General features: G+C 42.0%; 1 protein-coding gene across 1 annotated transcript in view; it reads left to right on the top strand.

The window, feature by feature from the left end:
* Positions 1-18496, top strand: part of LOC135548725 (endothelial cell-selective adhesion molecule-like) — a 66976-nt gene extending 48480 nt beyond the window's left edge. Inside the window, exons 2-7 of the mRNA XM_064978590.1 lie at positions 3140-3285; positions 4553-4754; positions 8142-8297; positions 14496-14618; positions 15353-15482; positions 15614-18496. Coding sequence (XP_064834662.1) covers positions 3140-3285; positions 4553-4754; positions 8142-8297; positions 14496-14618; positions 15353-15482; positions 15614-16145 — 1289 coding nt within the window. The 3' untranslated portion in view covers positions 16146-18496. The remainder of the gene's footprint in view (positions 1-3139; positions 3286-4552; positions 4755-8141; positions 8298-14495; positions 14619-15352; positions 15483-15613) is intronic.
* Positions 18497-22228: the final 3732 nt, after the last annotated feature.

The raw sequence follows: 22228 nt of genomic DNA, 5'->3' as shown, positions 1-22228 counted from the left end.
AGCCTTCTTCACAACAATTGAACCACTCTCCTTGAAGTTCTTGATGATCCGATAAATGATTGCACCTAAATCAATCTTACTGGCAGCAATATCCTTACCTGTGAAGCCCTTTATGTGCAAAGCAATGATGATGGCAAGTGTCCTTGCAGGTAACCATGTTTGACAGAGGAAGAACAATTATTCCAAGCACCACCCTCCTTTTGAAGCTTCCAGTCTGTTATTCAAACTCAATCAGCATGACAGCGGGATCTCCAGCCTTGTCCTCGTCAACACTCACACCTGTGTTAATGAGAGAATCACTGACATGTCAGCTGGTCCTTTTGTGGCAGGGCTGAAATGCAGAGGATTTATTTCATTCAGTTCATTTGCATGGCAAATAGGGGCTTTGCAAATAATTGCAATTCATCTGATCACTCTTCATAACATTCTGGAGTATATGCAAATTGCGATCATACAAACTGAGGCAGAAGACTGGCGTGGAAATGTCCTGTATTACTAAACATTGAGAGAGCAAACCACACACAACTCAGTTAAGTCCATCTTTAATTATATATGAGCTTCACCATAGCCCTGTGACTCTCAGATCAATTCAGTGTCTATAAATGAATTCTCTGAGTGCTTACAAAACAGTTCTTAGTATCATTTATAGCCAAGACACACCCCTCTCAACTCACATGACAAATAACAGATCTTAGGAACATTACAAAGGAAGACTTTACTTGAGAGAGGAGTATCCCATAGCCAGATAGCATTAGCTATAAATAATTGTTCAGTTTGGTCTCCTAAACGAAGTTCATACCTCGTTCTTGGTACAACATAGTACCAAACCATTACATCATCCAATGGCATATATCAATTGTCAATTCTAGATACTTCCATCTCAAATACACTCCCTCCTGGACAAGATCAGAAAAGACAGTGAGCCTCTTAGGTCATGTACTAGATCAAGATAAGGGCAACCTCAGAGGGGACATGTAATAGTTAGACACATTCCTATAAGAAGACAAGCCTCCATTCTGTCCTCCTCCCCTTCTGATATTCTTCATAGCATCACATGCTTTAACGGATACATTGACATATGAAGACGAGCCTGACCTCTCCCTTCTCTGGGCCCTTAGTGACTAAGCCCTAGCAGAGAAGGGATAACTGCAAACTGCCAACAGTATAATCCAAAAGAAAACATCCTAATGACAAATATCTCACATAAGCATTATTATGTAAATAAAACATCTTATTTATCAATGTTACTTAACTAATTCTGATTCTGCTACCACAAGACTGAAAATTAACATTTGTGTTATTCTCAACTTTTGGCCACGACTGTACTGTAGATATGCGTTTTTCTACATTGTATCTTTCAATAGTTACCCATATTACTGGAGCATCAGCTTATTCTTTTTAACTATTTCTATGGCTGATTCATGGCTGCAATTTATGGAAGATGCCAAAACTTTGGATTTGACAAGAGGGCAAAGTCAAAGAGTGGCTGGTGGAGGTTTTCAATAAGTCAATGCTTATGAAAAATCCATCTCCGGCAACTTCCTCTGGGGGTGGGTGCTTTTAAAGACGTTCTCCAGCTTATATATATATTTTTTTTTTCAACCACTGCACAAATTTGTTGTTGACACACTATAGTTTTGGCAAGTCGTTTAGGACATCATCAAACATTTTTCCAACAATTGTTTACAGACAGATTATTTCACTTATAATTCACTGTATCACAATTCCAGTGGGTCAGAAATGTACATTCACTAAGTTGACTGTGCCTTTGAACAGCATGGGAAATTCCAGAAAATGATGTCATGGCTTTAAAGCTTTTGATAGGCTAATTGGCATCATTTGAGTCACTTGGAGGTGTACCTGTGGATGTATTTCAAGGCCTACCTTCAAACTCAGTGCATCTTTGCTTGACATCATGGGAAAGTCTAAAGAAATCAGCCAAGACCTCAGAAAGAAATGGTAGACCTCCACAAGTCTGGTTTATCCTTGGGAGCAATTTCCAAATGCCTGTTGGTACCACGTTCATCTGTACAAACAATAGTACGCAAGTATAAACACCATGGGAGCACACAGCCGTCATACCTCTCGGGAAGGAGACACGTTCTCTCTCCTAGAGATAAACATACTTTGGTGCAAAAAGTGCAAATCAATCCCAGAACAACAGCAAAGGACCTTGTGAAGATGTTGGAGAAAACATGTCCTATATCGACATAACCTGAAAGGTGGCTCAGCAAGGAAGAAGCCACTGCTCCAAATCCGCCATAAAAAAGCCAGACTATGGTTTGCAACTGCACAAGGAGAAATGTCCTCAGTTCTATTTTTGTTTCATCAGACCAGTTTAGCCATAATGACCATCATTATGTTTGGAGGAAAAAGGGGGAGGCTTGCAAGCTGAAGAACACCATCCCAACCGTGAAGCACGGGGGTGGCAGGAGGAGCATGTTGTGAGTGTGGTTTGCTGCAGGAGGGACTGGTGCACTTCACAAAATAGATGACATCATGAGGATAGAACATTGTGGATATATTGAAGCAACATCAGTCAGGAAGTTAAAGCTTGGTTGCAAATGGTTCTACCAAATAGACAATGTCCCCAAGCATACTTCCAAAGTTGTAGAAAAATGGCTTAAGGACAACAAAGTCAAGGTATTGGACTGGCCATCACACAGCCCTGACCTCAAACCCATAGAAAATTTGTGCAGAACTGAAAAGCGTGTGCGAGCAAGGAGGCCTACAAACCTGACTCGGATACACCAGCTTTGTCAGGAGGAATGGGCTACCCCAAACGTTTGACCCAAGTTGAACTATTTAAAGGCAATGCTACCAAATACTCAAGAGTGTATGTAAACATCTGAGCCACTGGGAATGTGATGAAAGAAAGAAATAAAAGCTGAAATAAATCATTCTCTACTATTATTCTGACATTTCACCTTATTGAAGTAGTGGTGATCCTAACTGACCTGAGACAGGGAATTTTTACTAGGATTTAATGTCAGGAATTGTGAAAAACTGTGTTTAAATGTATTTGGCTAAGGTGTATGTACACTTCTGACTTCAACTGTATGTATAATATAATTTATATAAAACTTTGTTGAAAAGTGATATCCAAAGTATAAGTAAAGTACCCCTCTCCCAACTCCAGGTGTGTTGGCCCAGATCCAGATGCCGCAGAGGACCATGGAAGTGATCGAGGGTCAGAAAGTGGTGCTGCAGGCCTGGTACAGCCCCAGCTCCATCACTGGCAAGAACACCGTTCTCTGGAACTTTGTGGCCAATAACACCCAACTGGTGAGTGTGTTTTAGGATCTGTTTTGTTGTGTGGTGGTGCCTCTAGCATCTATACTGATCGTCTGACGATTTAAGGGCTGTCATCACTTGAGATGCGTACAGTAACTTGAACTTTTGCACCAAACATTAAGGCAAAGGCATATTTGCTGTGACTTAAGTCTACAATAAATGGTACTTGCATTAGCTCTGCATACCAGTTACATACTTCCTTGTCAGAAGTACTATGTACATGGAAAGGTTTTTTGGTGGAAAAATGTAACATCTGTAATATTGCCTTTTTTTACAGTCGACTTGAAATTATGAATGTATTCTAATTGGTTAGGTTTTGTTTTAATGTTAAACTCTGACTTCTGTGATACTTCACATCATTTGTCTGAGTATTCAGAAAAATATGTTTATGTTCTGTGCAGTTCTTGCTCAAAAGCTTCCACTGAAATTCTGACTTGCTTGGCCATCTGTGGCTGTAACGTGGAGGATTATTATCATGAAGGATGTTTGACTGCTGTTATACTGTTAATCTGGCAAAGCTCTTCCTTTGGAAACCCTCCTAAATGAATCAAATAAAAGGCTTAACACTCCATCTATCCACTGTATTTTACCCTTGCTTGAAAATGCATAAATATAAAATCTAACATTTCTGAAAATTAGGCCGGTTTAACCCTTGACAAAACAAAAACAAATTAAGTGGGCAGTGGGCCATAATTGTCTCATCTGACTTGTTCCCCAATCAGACAATGTTATCTAATGACCTATATTCTGTATGTTTGCTTATTCCAGATTATCCTACCATAGTATACAGACGGACCAAGTCCCAAAGGGGATCAAACAAACACAAAAAGTCCACTACAGTAGCATTCACCAGTAGTTGATTGGGAGATTGCAGTTGTTGGCCTTGAGATTGCAAGCTGCTTTGGCTAAAGGCCCAGTCATGGGGTGGTAGTCTGACATAACCAGAGAACCCTTATCCTAACTCTGAATCGGCCTGTTAGTTCTTAGCTCCAAAGGATAATTCTGTTTCACTTGTTTGCATAAAGGTCTATATGATTTGAAAGAATGGTTTTGTTATCTTCTAATATTTTTGTCATATTTTAAAGTACTCTAATTATATTCCTACTCAATGCACTTTTCATGGCTCTATTAAGAACATAACATCAGCTAAGAGAACATCTTGGTAATGGCAGATGGTGTAAAATTAAAAGGACAGGATTTCCGAGGGAGCTTTGCAACAATCTTCATGACTCTTGTCCCCACCATCAACCCCACACAGATCATCTCGTACACCCCAGACTCGATCAGTTTTGGCAGCCCCCAGTTCGGGGAGCGTGTGGGCTTCACGGCCACCATGCCCTCGGCCAACCTGTCCCTGTACATCAACAACACGCAGGAGTCGGACTCAGGACGCTACCTCTGCCAGGTCATCATCCCCGGGGCCCAGGGCCTGACTGGTGAACTTAGCCTCAACGTCAATGGTAAGGACAAGGAGACCCCTTATGTAGTTCATGTAGTCATACAGCATGCCATCTGTGTGTTCTTTATAAGAGCTGTATATGTAGAATGAGGCAATCATGTACATACAGTGCATTCTGAAAGTATTCAGACCGTTGTACTTTTTCTGCATTTTGTTACGGTACAGCCTTATTCTAAAAATTATTAAATAAAAACACCAATCTACACACAATACCCCATAATGACATAGCAAAAACATTTTGGGGGGACTTTTTTGCTAAATATGTAAATGTGATATTTCACTAAGTATTCAGACCCTTCACTCAGTACTTTGTTGAAGCACCTTACTCAAGGCTGTAATCTCTGCTCTATGACACTACAAGCTTGGCACACCTGTATTTGGGGAGTTTCTCCCATTCTTCTCTGCACATCCTCTCAAGCTCTGTCAGGTTGAATGGGGAGCGTCGCTGCACAGCTATTTTCAGGTCTCTCCAAAGATGTTCGATCAGGTTCTGTAAGAGAAGAATGCGAAAAACTCCCCAAATAGAGGTGTACCAAGCTTGTAGCATCATACCCATGAAGACTTGTGGCTGTAATCGCTGCCAAAGGGCTGGGCCACTCAAGGACATTCAGAGACTTGTCCCAAAGTCACTCCTGCATTGTCTTGGCTGTGTGCTTAGGGTTGTTGTCTTGTTGGAAGGTGAACCGTCACGTCAGTCTGAGAACCTGCACCAGAGTGCTCAGGACTTCATCAAGGATCCCTCTGTACTTTGCTACGTTCATCTTTCTTTCTATCCTGACTAGTCTCCCTGTCCCTGCCACTGAAAAACATCCACTCAAGATGATGCATCCACCACCATGCTTCACCGTAGGGATGGTGCCAGGCTTCCTCCAGATGTGACGCTTGGAATTCAGGCCAAAAATTTCAATTTTGGTTTCATCAGACCAGAGAATCTTGTTTCTCATGGTCAGAGTATTTTAAGTGTTTTTTTTGTCAAACTCGAACCAGGCTGTCGTACCTTTTACTGAGGAGTGTGTTCCGCCTGGCCACTATACAATAATGACCTGATTTGGTGGAGTGCTGCAGAGATGGTTGTCCTTCAGGAGAGTTCTCCCATCTCCACAGAGAAACTCTGGAGCTCTGTCAGTCACCACCGGGTTCTTGGTCACTTCCCTGACCAAGGTCCTTCTCCCCCAATTGTTCAGTTTGGCCGGGCGGCCAGCTGTAGGATGAGTCTTGGTGGTTACAAGCTTCTTTCATTTAAGAATGATGGAGGGCACTTTGTTCTTGGGGACATTTTATTGGTACCCTTCCCCAGATCGTTGCCTCTACACAATCCTGTCTCGGAGCTCTACAGACAATTCTTTTGACCTCATGGTGTGGTTTTTACTTTGATATGCACTGTCAACTGTGGGACCTTTTATATAGACAGGTGTGTGCCTTTCCAAATCATGTCCAATCAACAGGATGCACCTGAGCTCAATTTTGAGATTCATAGCAGTGTCTGAATAATTACAGTACCAGTCAATATTTTGGACACACCTACTCAGTCAATGGTTTTTCTTTATTTCACTAATTGTAGATTGTAGAATAATAGTGAAGACATCAAAACTATGAAATAACACATTTGGAATCATGTAGTAACCAACATATATTTGCAGACACTTTGCATTCTCTCAACCAGCTTATGCTTTTCCAACAGTCACGGAGTTCTCACAAATGTTAAGCACTTGTTGGCTGCTTTTCCTTCACTCTGCGGTCCATCTTATCCCAAACCATCTCAATTGGTTTGAGGTTGGGTGATTGTGGAGGCCAGGTCATCTGATGCAGCACTCCATAACTCTCCTCCTTGGTCAAATAGCCCTTACTCAGCCTGGTGGTGTGTTTTGGGTCTTTGTCCTGTTGATAAACAAATGATAGTCCCACTAAGCGCAAACCAGATGGGATGGTGTGTTGCTGCAGAATGCTATGGTAGCCAAGTGGGCCTTGAATTCTAAAATAAATCAGTGTCACCAGCAAAGCACCATCACACCTCCTTCACCATGTTTCACAGTGGGAACCACACATGAGGAGAATATCTGTTAATATACTTAGCATCTCACAAAGAAACGGCGGTTGGAAACAAAAATCTCAAATTTAGACTCATCAGACCGAAGGAGAGATTTCCACCGGTCTGATGTCCATTGCTCATGTTTCTTGGCCCAAGCAAGTCTCTTCTTATTATTGGTGTCCTTTAGTAGTGGTTTCTTTGCAACAATTCAACCATGTAGGCCTGATTCACATGGTCTCCTCTGAACAGTTGATGTTGAGATGTGTCTGTTACTTGTACACTGGTAAGCATTTATTTGGGCTGCAATTTCTGAGGCTGTTAACTCTAATGAACTTATCCTCTGCAGCAGAGGTAACTCTGGGTCTTCCTTTCCTGTGGCGGTCCTCATGAGAGACAGTTTCATCATAGCACTTGATGGTTTTTTGCATCTGCACTTGAAGAAACTTTCAAAATTCTTGACATTTTCCTGATCGACTGACCTTCATGTCTTAAAGTAATGATGGACTGTCATTTATCTTTGCTTATTTGAGCTGTTCTTGCCATAATATGGACTTGGTCTTTTACCAAATAGGTCTATCTTCTGTATACCCCCTTCCTTGTCACAACACAACTGATTGGCTCAAACGCATTAAGAAGGAAAGAAATTCCGCAAATCAACTTTTAAAAAGGCACACCTGCTAATTGAAATGCATTCCAGATGACTACCTAATGAAGCTGGTTGAGAGAATGCCAAGAGTGTGCAAAGATGTCATCAAGGCAAAGGGTGGCGACTTAAGTATCTCAAATATAAAATATATTACCAACATGATTGGTTACTACATGATTCCATATGTGTTATTTCGTAGTTTTGATGTCTTCACTATTATTCTACAATGTAGACAATAGTAAAGCATAAAGAAAATGAGTAGTTGGAATGAGTAGGTGTGTCCAAATTTTGACCGGTATATACATTTCTGGGTGGCTTTGCGATTCGTGTGTGTGTGTGTGTGTGTGTGTGTAGATTTAAAAATATATATATTTTTAAATCCATTTTAGAATAAGGCTGTAACGTAACGAATGTGGAAAAGGGGAAGGGGTGCACACAGGTGCACGCACACTTACAGATGTGCTGTACTTGCAGTTATACCCACATATAGTACATGCGCACACACATGTTCCTGCATGTATCTTAATACAAAACTTTGTCAGTTTGCCACTACCCTAAATCCTAAAGTCGCTCTGGATAAGAGCGTCTGCTAAATGACTTAAATGTAAATGTAAATGTAAACATTATTTAATCTATTATTCAAATACTGTAACTCAGCATCTCATCACAAATGGTCAACTAACTATCTATTTAACCTCTCTCCTATGTCTCAGTCCCTCCTGCTGTCCCAGAGTGCTCTCTGTCAGGGAAGCCAGTTCTGAAGGGCAACGTCACACTGAGCTGCAAGTCCAAGTCAGGAAAGCCCATCCCAATGTATAAGTGGAAGAAGACCAGCCCCCCGTCCGAGGTCTTCTTCTCGCCCATGCTCAGTGAGTAACCACCTGCTGCCTGACATCTGGAACGTGGTGGTCTAGCTTTATTAACCAACATCCTAAGAATATTTGGGGGGTTACTATGAAATAGTGTATTTATTGTAGTTGTCCTATATTTCAACTAGAGTGTGCTCTATTTTTACAATTTGATGAGAATTAGAACTTTGAGAGTACTGTAATAGTATGTAGTTCAGACAAGTTTTTGTAAGCACTTAATGTGAGTTGCTCTGGATTAGAAAGGCACTGTATATACAATAAGCAAATGTAAAAACAAAATGTCGCTGGATGAAATGGCAGCAGTTTTACGGGCGCCCAACCAATTGTGCTATTATGTGGGGGGGTTTTCGCAACTTATTTTGTACATATGTTTCTGCAACCATATCTTATGGCAAAAAAGGGCTTCTGGATATCAGGAAAGCGATTACTCACCTCGGATTAGACTAAGATTTTTTTCTACAAGGACGAGGACAAAGAGCCGGATGCCTGGTCAGGACTCGGAGAAGGCGACTGGGAAAGCTGCCATTACCATCAATACTACTCGCAAATGTGCAATCATTGGACAATAAATTAGACGAGGTACGATCACGAATATCCTACCAACGGGACATCAAAAACTGTAATATCCTATGTTTCACGGAATCATGGCTGAATGACGACATGGATATTCAGCTAGATGGATTTACACTGCACCGGCAAGATGGAACAGCACACTCCGGTACGACGATGGGGGGCGGTCTCTGCATATTTGTAAACAGCTGGTGCATAAAATCTAAGGAACACTCTAGATTTTGCTCACCTGAAGTAGAGAATATTGTGATAAATTGCAGGCCACACTACTTGCCTAGAGCATTTTCAGCCATACTTTTTGTGGCTGTTGATTTACCACCACAGACGGATGCTGGCACTAAGACCACACTCAGTCAGCTGTACAGTCGTGGCCAAAAGTTTTGAGAATGACACATATTAATTTTCAGTCTGCTGCCTCAGTTTGTATGATGGCAATTTGCATATACTCCAGAAAGTTATGAAGAGTGATCAGATGAATTGCAATTAATTGCAAAGTCCCTCTTTGCCATGCAAATTAACTGAATCCCCCCCAAAAAAACATGTCCACTGCATTTCAGCCTTGCCACAAAAGGACCAGCTAACACCTGTGTTAACGAGACAATCACTGACATGAGGCGAAGACTTTTGGAGGTTGGCCTGGTGTCAAGAAGAGCAGCAAAGAAGCCACTTCTCTCCAGGGACAGATTGATATAACATCAGGGACAGACTGATATTCTGCAAAAGGTACAGGGATTGGACTGCTGGGGACTCATTTTCTCTGATGAATCCCTTTTCCGATTGTTTGGGGCATCTGGAAAAAAGCTTGTCAGGAAAAGACAAGGTGAGCGCTAGCATCAGTCCTGTGTCATGCCAACAGTAAAGCATCCTGAGACCATGTGTGTGGTTGCTTCTCAGCCAAGGGATTGGGCTCACTCACAATTTTTCCTAAGAACACAGCCATAAATAATGGTACCAACACATCCTCTGAGAGCAACTTCTCCCTACCATCCAGGAACAGTTTGGCGACGAACAATGCCTTTTCCAGCATGATGGAGCACCTTGCCATAAGGCAAAAGTGATAACTAAGTGGCTCGGGGAACAAAACATCAACATTTTGGGTCCATGGACAGGAAACTCCCCATACTTTAATCACATTGAAAACTTGTGGTCAATCCTCAAGAGGCGGGTGGACAAACAAAACCCCACAAATTCTGACAAACTCCAAGCATTGATTATGCAAGAATGGGCTGCCGTCAGTCAGGATGTGGCCCAGAAGTTAATTGACAGCATGCCAGGGCGGATTGCAGAGGTCTTGAAAAAGAAGGGTTAACACTGCAAATATTGACTCTTTGCATCAACTTCATGTCATTGTCAATAAAACCCTTTGAAACTTGTAATTATACTTCAGTATTTCATAGCAATATCTGACAAAAAATATCTAAAGACACTGAAGCAGCAAACTTTCTGGAAATTAATATTTGTGATTTCATCAACTTTTGGCCACGACTGTATAAGGAAATAAGCTAACGGGAAACCACTCACCCAGGGGCGGCGCTCCTAGAGACTTTAATGCAGGGAAACTTAAATCAGTTCTACCAAATTTCTATCAACATGTTAAATGTGCAACCAGAGTGAAATAAATTCTAGATCACCTGTACTCCACACAGAGAAACACGTACAAAGCTCTCCCTCATCCTCCATTTGGTTCATCTGACCACAACTCTATCCTCCTGATTCCTGCTTAGAAGCAAAAATTAAAGCAGGAAGCACCAGTGACTCGGTCTACAAAAAAAAGTAGTCAGATGAAGCCGATGCTAAACTTCAGGAATATTTTGTTATCACAGACTGGAACATGTTCCGGGATTCTTCCGATGGCATTGAGGAGTACACCACATCGGTCACTGGCTTTATCAATAAGTGCATCGAGGATGTCGCTAAGATTGAATTGACACCGGCTCCAACGCTTGTTTTATGTGGCAGGGCTTGCAAACTATAACAGACTACAAAGGGAAGCACAGCCGCGAGCTGCCCAGTGACACGAGCATACCAGACGAGCTAAATCACTTCTATGCTCGTTACGAGGCAAGTAACACTGAGGCATGCATGAACGTATCGGCTGTTCCGGACAACTGTGATCACGTTCTCTGTAACCGACATGAGTAAGACCTTTAAACAGATCAACATACACAAGGATCCCGGGCCAGACCGATTACCAGGACGTGTGCTCTGGGCATGTGCTGACCAACTGGCAGGTTTCTCCACTGACATTTTCAACATGTCTGTAATACCAACATGTTTCAAGCAGACCACCATAGTCCCTGTACCCAAGAACACAAAGACAACATGCCTAAATGACTACAGACCGTAGCACTCACGTCCGTAGCAATGAAGTGCTTTGAAAGGTTGGTAATGGCTCACATCAACACCATTATCCCAGAAACCCTAGACCCACTCCAATTTGCATACCGCCCAAACAGATCCACAGATGATGCAATCTCTATTGCACTCCACACTGCCCTTTCCCACCCGGACAAAAGGAACACTTATGTGATAATGCTGTTCATTGACTACAGCTCAGCATTCAACACCCATAGTACCCTCAGCTCATCACTAAGCTAAGGATCCTGGGACTAAATTGCCTCCCTCTGCAACTGGATCCTGGACTTCCTGATGGGCCGCCCACAGGTGTTGAGGGTAGGTAGCAACACATCTGCCACGCTGATCCTCAACACTGGAGCTCCACAGGGGTCCATGCTCAGTCCCCTCCTGTACTCCCTGTTCACCCACGACTGCATGGCCAGGCACAACTCCAACATCAAGTTTTTTTCAGATGACACAACAGTGGTAGGCCTGATCAACGACAACAACGAGACAGCCTGTAGGGAGAAGGTCAACCTGGCCAGGTGGTGCCAGAATAACAACATATCCCTCAACGTAACCAAGACTGAGATGATTGTGGACTACAGGAAATTGAGGACCGAGCACACCCCCATTCTCATCAACGGGGGTGTAGTGGAGCAGGTTGAGAGCTTCAAGTTCATTGGTGTCCACATCAACAACAAACTAGAATGGTTCAAACACACCAAGATAGTCGTGAAGAGGGCACGACAAATCCCAATTGCCGTACCAGGCTAGTGCTGCAACCAGTCGATGTTGCAGCTGTAGAACCTTTTGAGGATCTCAGGAAACTAAAAAGATTTGGCATGGACTGGTTGCAGCACTAGCCTGGTACGGCAATTGCTTGGCCTCTGACCGCAAGGTACTACAGAGGGTAGTGCGTACAGCCCAGTAGATCACTGGGGTTAACCTGCCTGCCATCCAGGACTTCTACACCAGTCGGTGTCAGAGGAAGGCCCTAAAAATTGTCAAAGACCCCAGTCACAGACTGTTCTTTCTACTACCGCATGGCAAGCGGTACCGGAGTGCCAAGTCTAGGACAAAAATGCTTCTCAACAGTTTTTACCCCCAAGCCATAAGACTCCTGAACAGGTAATCAAGTGGCTACCCAGGGCATTGTGTGCCCCCCCAAGCCTCTTTTTACGTTGCTGCTACTCTCTGTTTATCATATATGCATAGTCACTTTAACCTCTCTGGCCCACCCGGGACGCAACCGCACCCCCTGCCAACAATAAATGCAAATGCGCTACGCCAAATGCTAATAGCACTCGTTAAAACTCAAACGTTCATTAAAATTCACATGCAGGGAAGTCAATTCAAGCTACACTCGTTGTGAATCAAGCCAACGAGTCAGGTTTGTAAAATGCTTTTCGGCAAAAGCATGAGTAGCTATTATCTGATAGCAGGCAACACGCCGAAATACCAGAAGGGGACGTAAACAAAGGAATTAGCGTAGCCGGCGCTACACAAAACGCAGAAATAAAATATAAAACATTCATTACCTTTGACGAGATTCTTTGTTGGCACTCCTATATGTCCCATAAACATCACAATTGGGTATTTTTTTCGATTAAATCGGTCCTTGTGTACCCAAAATGCCAATTTATGAACACCGTCAGATCCAGTAAAAACAAATTTTTTAAACGCAACGTTATTTTTTTAAATTAAAAAAGTTGCCTATAAATTTGACAAAACACTTCAAACTACTTCTGTAATCCAACTTTAGGTATTACTAAACGTTAATAAACGATCAAATTGATCACGGAGCGATCTGTATTCAATAAGCACGAGTTTGGGAAACGTAACTAACTTTTCCGGTTCCATTGTTTACAGCTGTGGACTTGACAACCGGATGTGGCTATTACTCAGATGACCAAGGATTTAGTTGAATCGAAATCACAACACTGGCGACATTGTGTGGAAGCTATAGGAACTGTATTCTGACCCTTAAGTATTTTTGCTTCCAATAGACAATACATAGACTGGCGGATTGATTTTTTCTCCGTCGATTTAGTGACCAGGTTTTCTGGCGATTTTGACCACGGAACTCGTTCTGTTATAGTCAGACACCATTGAACCAGTTCTAGAAACTTCAGAGTGTTTTCTATGCACACATTCTAATCATATGCATATACTATATTCCTGGCATGAGTAGCAGGACGTTGAAATGCCAATCTCTAAGAGGTTTAAACAATAATGTACATACTACCTCAATTGGGCCGACCAACCAGTGCTCCCACACATTGGCTAACCGGGCTATCTGCGTTGTGTCCCACCCACCAACCCCTCTTTTTTTTTTAAATATACAGCTACTCTCTGTGCATTATATATGCATAGTCACTTTAACCATATATATATATATTACTACCTCAATCAGCCTGACTAATCAGTGTCTGTATGTAGCCTCACTACTGTATATAGCCTGCCTTTTTACTGTTTTATTTCTTTACTTACATATTGTTCACCTAACACCTTTTTTGTACTATTGGTTAGAACCTGTAAGTAACCATTTCACTGTAAGGTATACACCTGTTGTATTCGGCGCACGTGACAAACTTTGATTTAATGCCAAAGCAGAGGGTTTAACTTTGCCAGTGGCAAAGGGTTTTGGAAAGTGAAATGTGAATTGAGACAATCAGGTCTCACTTTACATGATGTGTCACAAATTTACAGGTTCTAGGTAATGACATTGTAACCACATCCAGTTATAACAATTGTGAGTTATTTCAATCTGTACTTAGTAATACACTACATGCGCATGTGGCTACCATTTATCTATGTGGATTTAAGGACACTTAATGTAAAATGGCACAGGCAATCAAAAGGATGGTGAATAAACATCTGAGTTTATTTTGGTATGCCTGTGTCATTGTTCTGTTCTGTTTTGGTTTTGACTTGGAGATTTAGCGGCTAATCTGTTTGGAACAAGATTAAAGCACGGATGAGGTTGACTCTGCTCAAATGCACTCGTTTGAACCTCTATTCCAAACTCATAGTTAGTGTTCCCATTGTTAGATCAATTATTTCCTCTCCTTTATGGTATGCAATAATTACATAGATATCCCACCATTGTTTGGTCCATTTTTATTTTCTGGTTAGTAGCGATTTAATGATGAGGAATTTCGTATGACTAATGCACGGTGTCCATATAAGGACAGCCACAGTCTCAGCAGGACTGACAATGCTGTCCTAATATGGACACTGTATAAGTTTATATCTGTGTGTGTGTGTGTGTGTGCGCGCACGTTACAGATGAAAAAACGGGCACGCTGAAGCTGAGCAACTTGAGCAGCAGCATGTCGGGGAAGTACGTTTGTACGGCCAGCAACACAGCTGGCAATGACAGCTGCTACATCAACCTGGAGGTCATTACCTGTACGTACTGAAGTACCCACATGACTCACTATACACTATATGGACCAGTCAGAATGTAGAGAAATGTGCTTCCTAATATTGTTGACTCCTGGTACGTGAAATGGCTTAGAAAACCAGAGCATGCAGATATTAAGAATGAATTTTAATCGGGACTGATGCGCACTGCCCTTCACTTAAATGTGCATTCCTCTAAAAAGGGTGTAATGCATGTTTCACGTGTATTTAAAAAATAGATATATATATATATATTGAAATTCCTGCACTAGGTAGCTAACTCATCTCTCTCTCTCATATCTAGGACCCACTAAAGTTTATTTCCTAAAAAAGTGGTCTGGTTGACTCGAAATTAGATGCAATAAAGCTTTTTTTTTAAAGGAAGCATCAATTTGGTGGAAAAGGCCATCATGCAGGGATGCTGTTCTGTTAAATAAATTCATTGAAATTTAATGAGGTTTAATAGCCATTCTGTACATTCTTTGTCTTTATGCTTCCACAAAGAAGTCAACTCTCTGCCTAGTCCTTTAAAATCACAACAGTCACAGGCTGCTGTTCTTGCACTGTTGGGGAAAGAAAGCTGAGTGGAGTTCATGTAAAAACAGAACTAATGTACAAAAACATACCGTAGTTTTTAATTATCGTTTCAACCACAAAGGCTCTTTTTATTTACACTGGAGAGTGAAGGTACTATTCCACAGATCTGTAGTGCAAATGTGTGTGTGTGTGTGTTTCCCCAGCAACTAACGCAGGGATGATTGCTGGAGCCACAGTGGGCTCTGTGTTGGTCTTCATATTCATCATCCTCTTCCTCATCTACCTTCTGAGGCGAAAGAGAGACTATGAAGAGGACCGGGCCAACGACATCAAGTTAGACTCCCTTTCACAATATTGCTGTGTTGCATGCGTTCATGTGCCCAAATGCATGTCAGCCAGTCTCTCACCCCTTCTGTCACTCCCTCTCTCTTTCCCTCCTCTCTTTTTCCCCTCTTCATCCCCAGGGAGGACGCTCAGGCGCCCAAGCGCATCTCGTGGGCCAAGAGCGCTGGCTCAGGATCGGACGTGGTCTCCAAGAACGGCACACTCTCCTCCATCACCACCACTGCCAACAGGCCCCACCAGAGGGAGCCCTCGTCCCACCACCAGCACCACCACAACCACCACCTCCAGCATTATCCCCAACGCCCTCCCTCTGACACAGCCTCCATCATCACAGCCACAGGCAGCGTCTCTGGCTACCGTGCTGGTCCACGCCATGGATCCTCCACCAAAGGCCACGCCGTGCCGGACTACGGCTACAACGTGGCTACACCCCTGCCCCGAGGTCAACCGGCTAATTCTGCAGCATCTAGTGCCAACGGTAGCCCCATGCCAAGAACCAAGCACCCACAGTCCTATACCCAGCCCCAGGCAGCACCTGCTTCACCACGCCCACCACCTCTGCCCACCATTGTGACTGCGTCCAACATCTCCCGCATGGGAGGTGTGCCCATCATGGTGCCAGCTCAGAACCAGGCTGGTTCACTGGTGTAACACCAGTCTTCTATGGTGCATTGTACCTTTACCCTTCAACGCTGTACTTACTCATGTAGATTTTCAAAAGGAAAATATTCAACTGCCACTAAGATATGTCTAACTCGAGCATTAAAGCTTGAATTGGCCTTCGAGAAGCTGGGGCATTTGACCTGGTCAAAATGCAGTGAGATCATTAGTAAGACCTTAAAAGAGATGGACTGTGTTGCTACATAAGGCAATTTTATTTAAGTATATGGAAGTACTTTTTTTTTTTTTTACACACTTTTTGTACTCAGTTTGTATGCGAAAGATGCATAGATCTGGATTTCATACATTTGTGCAGTATCTTTTTTTAAATTATTATTGTACTATCAGTCAATGTATTTTTTTACAAAGTTTTCCAATGCAACTTTTTTCGAGATTGTATTTCCTCTATCTACCACGTCCTATGAAGGCCATTCTATGACATCACTTTAAAAACGGGGACAGGATGTCATGACACCCACTGGTCAATGCGTGTGTGTTGCCTGTGTATTACAGCAAGAACAATCAATGTGTGGATCCCACTGATGTTTTACTTTGTGCATTTCTCGCAGATTTTATCGATATGACAACTGTAGATTAGGACCAAATAAAATAAATATATATGTTTAATTGTCACATAAACCGATAGGTGCAGTGAAATGTGTTTTACAGGGTCAGCAATAGTAGTACGGCACCCCTGGAGCAAATTAGGGTTATGTGCCTTGCTCAAGGGCACATTGACAGATTTTCACCTTGTTGGCTGGGGTATTTGAACGCTCTAAGCGCTAGGCTACCTGCCGCCCAGTGCTTCAAGCCAAATTTGCATATATTTTTATTCTCAAATATGGTGGACTACTGCTGAATACCTGTCGAGCCACATGCAATTAAGAAAGAAAGAAAAGACTGGGCATACTAGAATGACATTTTCTGCAACATTTTCTAAATCCTAGGTAACCGTTACCTTTTAATTTCCTTGTATAAAACTTCATGCTGACGCTCTTTAGACACAGCGCTTAAAACATTACTATTTTACCGCATAGGAATAGCTTATAGTATAAAATACAATTTCACACATTTTGTCAAATACATTTGAATTTATCGACTAAGATATATAACCACTATGGTTCCACCATTGAGTTGTAATGATTTTTGGTTGCTCTCCACAAGGAAATTGTAAATAAGATATTTACTATTTTTCTTTCGATTGTACTTGAGGCTATTCGTTGAATCGTATGTGACGGACTGGATACAAAACCAAAGAGGTTTCAACTTGTCAACATCCCAAACTGATGACCAATATATATTCGTGGATATAGACCCAAAAGGTGTCATATCAAATGAGTCTTAAGATGAGGCACTTGTGTTTCATACGAGGCATAAAAGATACAAGGCAAAAAAACAATTACAAAGTGATTTTGGCTATGTCACTGATCAAACTACCCTTGAGTCAATCTGGACTTCTTCGAAAGCATTTACTTTGGCAAAACTCTACTGTCCAATTCTTACCCTTAGTCTTGATTGCTCTATTCAGACACGTCTGTGTGTAGCAAGGTAATGGTGTTCTGCTAGGTTATGAACAAGATACTTGTAGCACATCCAAGAAACAAAGCGTGGCACACAAGACTACCCATTACATATGAAGTGGAGGTTTGTGTCACTTTAAATCTGAGGACTGGTTCATATTAATGGCTGGAGATGAATAGAACAGCTTAAATGAAGCATATGGTTTTCCTTCTAAGCCTATCCTCAACTTCTATATCACTGGAGAATAGCTATTGCCAGTACACTGGAGCAGAGAGACACTGTTGAAGCTAGGAACACAAGCATTTCCCTACACCTGCAATAACATCTGATAAACGTGTGTGCGACCAACAAAATGTTATTTGATGTAAGAAATGTATGCGCACAGAAAAATGAAAAAAAATATTCGCACAGACAATTTTTGCTGTGTGGGAGACTAGCTCAGACTCAAAATAACAGTTTGTGACATGCTTGTATGTGTAGTGGTATTCAATGGCAAATGCTTTTTCTGTTTTAAAGATGGAAAAATATGAAACAATATTCAAGACTGGCCTTTCGTGATACTGTAATGTATATGCATTATGTAACACAGGGATAGAATTACAAAACAGGAACACAATAACATTGAATATCACGGAACATCCAAATACTAGTAATCGATTAGTTCTAACTGATGTAAGAAGACACACTGATGGCTGCTGTGCTAATGTATGTATTTATGCTCAAACATAGACCACTATGTTGAGTGTTTAAGTTTCTTCAACTTGTATGTATATTGAACATACTCTATCAATATTTTTAATAAAAAGATGAATGGTTGTAAAGGTGTATGATTTATTTTACCACCTGGAGAAAGCATTACACCTGTATGATCCAATAACCAATATCTCAGACCAGATAACCAGTAACAATGAAGTTGTGAAGCCCTGCAACATTATGGGCCTTAACTTGTCATCCGTGCGTGATTTTGTTCATGGAAAGAGAAATCTAAACAATTTTTCTAATGTCACCACCCTGTGGCCGAAATATAACATTGCAGTTTGCATTCACTCCTGCCGTCTATGGGTTGTGAAGATTATTGCATACAAAAATGGGGGAAAGACATGCAGTATATGGATTCCAAGATTAAGTGCAGAATTACAAGACATGAAAACATACTGAAATGGATCCAAATATAACACTCAGGACCAGTTTTTTCAGCTGAAAGAGTTTTCTAGTTCAGGACTAATCTGTCTTGGAGACTGATCCTCCTCACTGGGCACACCAAGTCATTTCAATGTGGATATTTAGGTAATATTTGGTTGAGATGTTGATCAATAACATTACAACCTATATTCACCCACTCAAAAAGAAGTCCAAAAGTTGGAATTTTCAATGTGTTATAGCAATGCTTTCAACCATCTAGACGCAGAACTAAATTCCAATTGAAAAACAATGTCATAGTTTTGGTTCAGTTGTCACACAAATGTCTATCACTGTGCCTTTAACCAATTTAAATAACAGCAACATTCAAATGGGAATACGATGTCAGATATGTTTATTTATACAACAGATAAATGTGTTATCACTGTGCTTCATCAATTTAAGTGCATTGCAGTTGAGATTACACGAAAGTACATGGTGCAAGTGCTCAATGACATTCTGCGCAGATTATTACCGCAATTGTGAAGTTCTCCACAAACCTGCGACCAGGGCCTGCGTTACGGGTGGGATTTAGGGGGCCTGTCTCGCCCTACCAAAACCTTGCCCGTCCAAATAAGGTATTGAAATGTTGATAATTTATTTGAGCGAGACTCGTGCCGACACTCATAAATCTCAGATAAAGCATCGGAGCGATAAAAACCGCTCCTCTCTGTCTCAGCATGGGTCGACCATGTATCTGATGCTGTCTGGACAAACAAAATATGGCATGTCATACTATTTCTGTCCAGACAGCATCAGATCCATGGGCTAGATATAGTAAAACAGAGGAGCCATTGCCCGCTCAGGTGCTTTCTCCGGTCAGATAGTTTCAGCAGAGAGGAAGAGGTGACCAAGAGGGCTCAATAGCATAAATCTGTCCAGAACAAGCCCAATGCATTTCTATGGGCTTAATACGCAGACCTAAACTTGTCTCCTGCCTTCGGGGCAAATACTCCTATTGTTAGGGCAGAGACATGAGCATCTCGTCATTATATACAGATCTCTGGTTTCAACCATTTGCAAATTGGAAAGGAAAGTGGGCGAGTCCACGGGTTCAGATGCTGGTTTTCCCTGAAGTAAATTGATGTTTTACCAAATTGATATAATTACTCTGTGGTCTTTGATCATATTTGTTCATATTACTCCACTGCTAGCCTCCCTACACTGGCTTCCTGTTAAGGCAAGGGCTGATTTCAAGGTTTCACTGCTAACCTACAAAGCATTATATGGGCTTTCTCCTACCTATCTTTCCTATTTGGTCCTGCCGTACATACTTACACGTAAGCTACGGTCACAAGACGCAGGCCCCCTTATTGACCATAGAATTTCTAAGCAAACAGGCAGGGCAGGGCTTTCACCTAGAGCTCCATTTTCATGGAATGGTCTGCCCATCCATGTGAGAGACGCAGCCTCGGTCTCAACCTTTAAGTCTTTATTGAAGACTCATCTCTTGAGTAGGTCCTATGATTGAGTGTAGTCTGGCCCAGAAGTGTGAACGTGAACGGAAAGGCACTGGAGCAACAAACAGCCCTTTCTGTCTCTGCCTGGCCGGTACCCCTCTCTCCACTGGGATTATCTGCCTCTAACCCTATTACAGGGGCTGAGTTACTGGTGTTCTTCCATGCCGTCGCTCGGAGGGGTGCGTCACTTGAGTGGGTTGAGTCACTGACGTGATCTTTCTGTCCGGGTTGGTGCCCCCCCTCAGGTTGTGCCGTGGGGGAGATCTTCGTGGGCTATACTCGGCCTTGTTCAGGATGGTAAATTGGTGGTTGAAGACATCCCTCTCGTGGTGTGGGGGCTGTACTTTGGCAAAGTGGGTGGGGTTATATCCTGCCTGTTTGGCCCTGTCGTCTGGGTTCTCTGTCCCAGTCATTTTGAGGGAGCACCCACACATACAAGTACTTGGTCTGCTGCAAGCAAATGTAGGTGTCCATTTGGAGAAGTCTGATTTCTGATTGTCTTAACTCACCAAGTCCATCACTAACAAACTGAGCTTCTCAGTCATTTATTTCTGTCTCACACAGTAAGGCAATGAAGTCAAAAAAAAATGTAACATCCATTGCAAATGATAATAGTTCTTCACAGTATTTAAAAAATCTTTCCAACACTCTCCCGACCTCGACAATCACCAAGCCTTGTTGTGAAAGAGCAAAATATGAGTAATGATCCCAGCTGTCCAGTGGAAACTTGACACAAAACAGCTGTCTGCCCCAAGCTCACTGGTGAGGGACTTGAGGGCCCAGAATAGGCTCGTTGATACAGTTGCAAGTTTTCTAGAGACAGCTTCAGGCCGGACCCAGTTGATTGATTTGATACAATGTGTTGCTTTACACTAGAGATCACAGGAGGCTGGTTGCACCTTCATTTGGAACAGAATGAATTAAATGGCATTGAACACGTTTCCACGTGTTATTTTTTATTAGAAACAGTGTTGAGAATTCCAAATTGATTGCATAGCCAAGTTAAGCCAACTTACATACAGCGCTGACACACACACACACCCCACCAGACCTGCCACCGGGGTCTTTTCACCGTCCCCATGTCCAGAACAAATTCAATGGAACGTGCAGTATTATACCGTCATGAGTGCATGGAACTCCCATTGTATATAGCGCAAGTGAACAGCAAACCTTGTTTCAAAAAACAAATAAAGCTACACCTCACGCCTCTACCCCATGTGACCTATTTGTTGTAAACACTAAAATGTATGTGTAACTGATAGGTGCACACACACACACACTACATGTTCATGTTTTAAATGTACTGTATGTAAATTGTAAAGACTTTTGTCTGTAATGTCTTTTTTGGTATGTCGGACCCCTGTAAGACGAGCTGTCACCATCGGCGTCAGCTAATGGGGATCCTAATAAATCAAATCAAATCACATCAAACACATGGAAACCATGTGTTTGATACCATTCCATTTACTCCATTCCAGCCCTTATGAGCCATCCTCCCCTCAGCAGCCTCCTGTACTAGACACAGCTCAAGTCAAGTCAGAAAGGCAGTGGTGTATTCGCGGATGCCAAGAGAAGCCAGGCTTCCCCCAAATCTAAGTCATTTTTGGTTGAGATGGAGATGTGAATCCAACACATAAATTATTAATTTGTTGACAAACTGAAATGAAAGCCATAGGCTAAGTCAGTGGCACAGATTGAACTATCCAAACAGAAGATACAGTATATCTCCTTCAAATGTTGATATTTGGTTGCGTTGACATCCAAACACCATTCAATGTCACTAAATATCATTACATTTGAAATCAACGAGCTTGAAACTCTAGGCCTATTGTATTGTCTATTTTTAGTTGAATTCTGGGTTGAATTTAAACAACTGTTGATGACTGCAAATGCAATATAGGCCTAAAAGCATAA

The sequence above is a fragment of the Oncorhynchus masou genome, chromosome 11 (assembly GCF_036934945.1).
Source record: "Oncorhynchus masou masou isolate Uvic2021 chromosome 11, UVic_Omas_1.1, whole genome shotgun sequence".
Taxonomy (NCBI): domain Eukaryota; kingdom Metazoa; phylum Chordata; class Actinopteri; order Salmoniformes; family Salmonidae; genus Oncorhynchus; species Oncorhynchus masou.
This window is presented reverse-complemented; position numbering and strand designations above follow the sequence as displayed.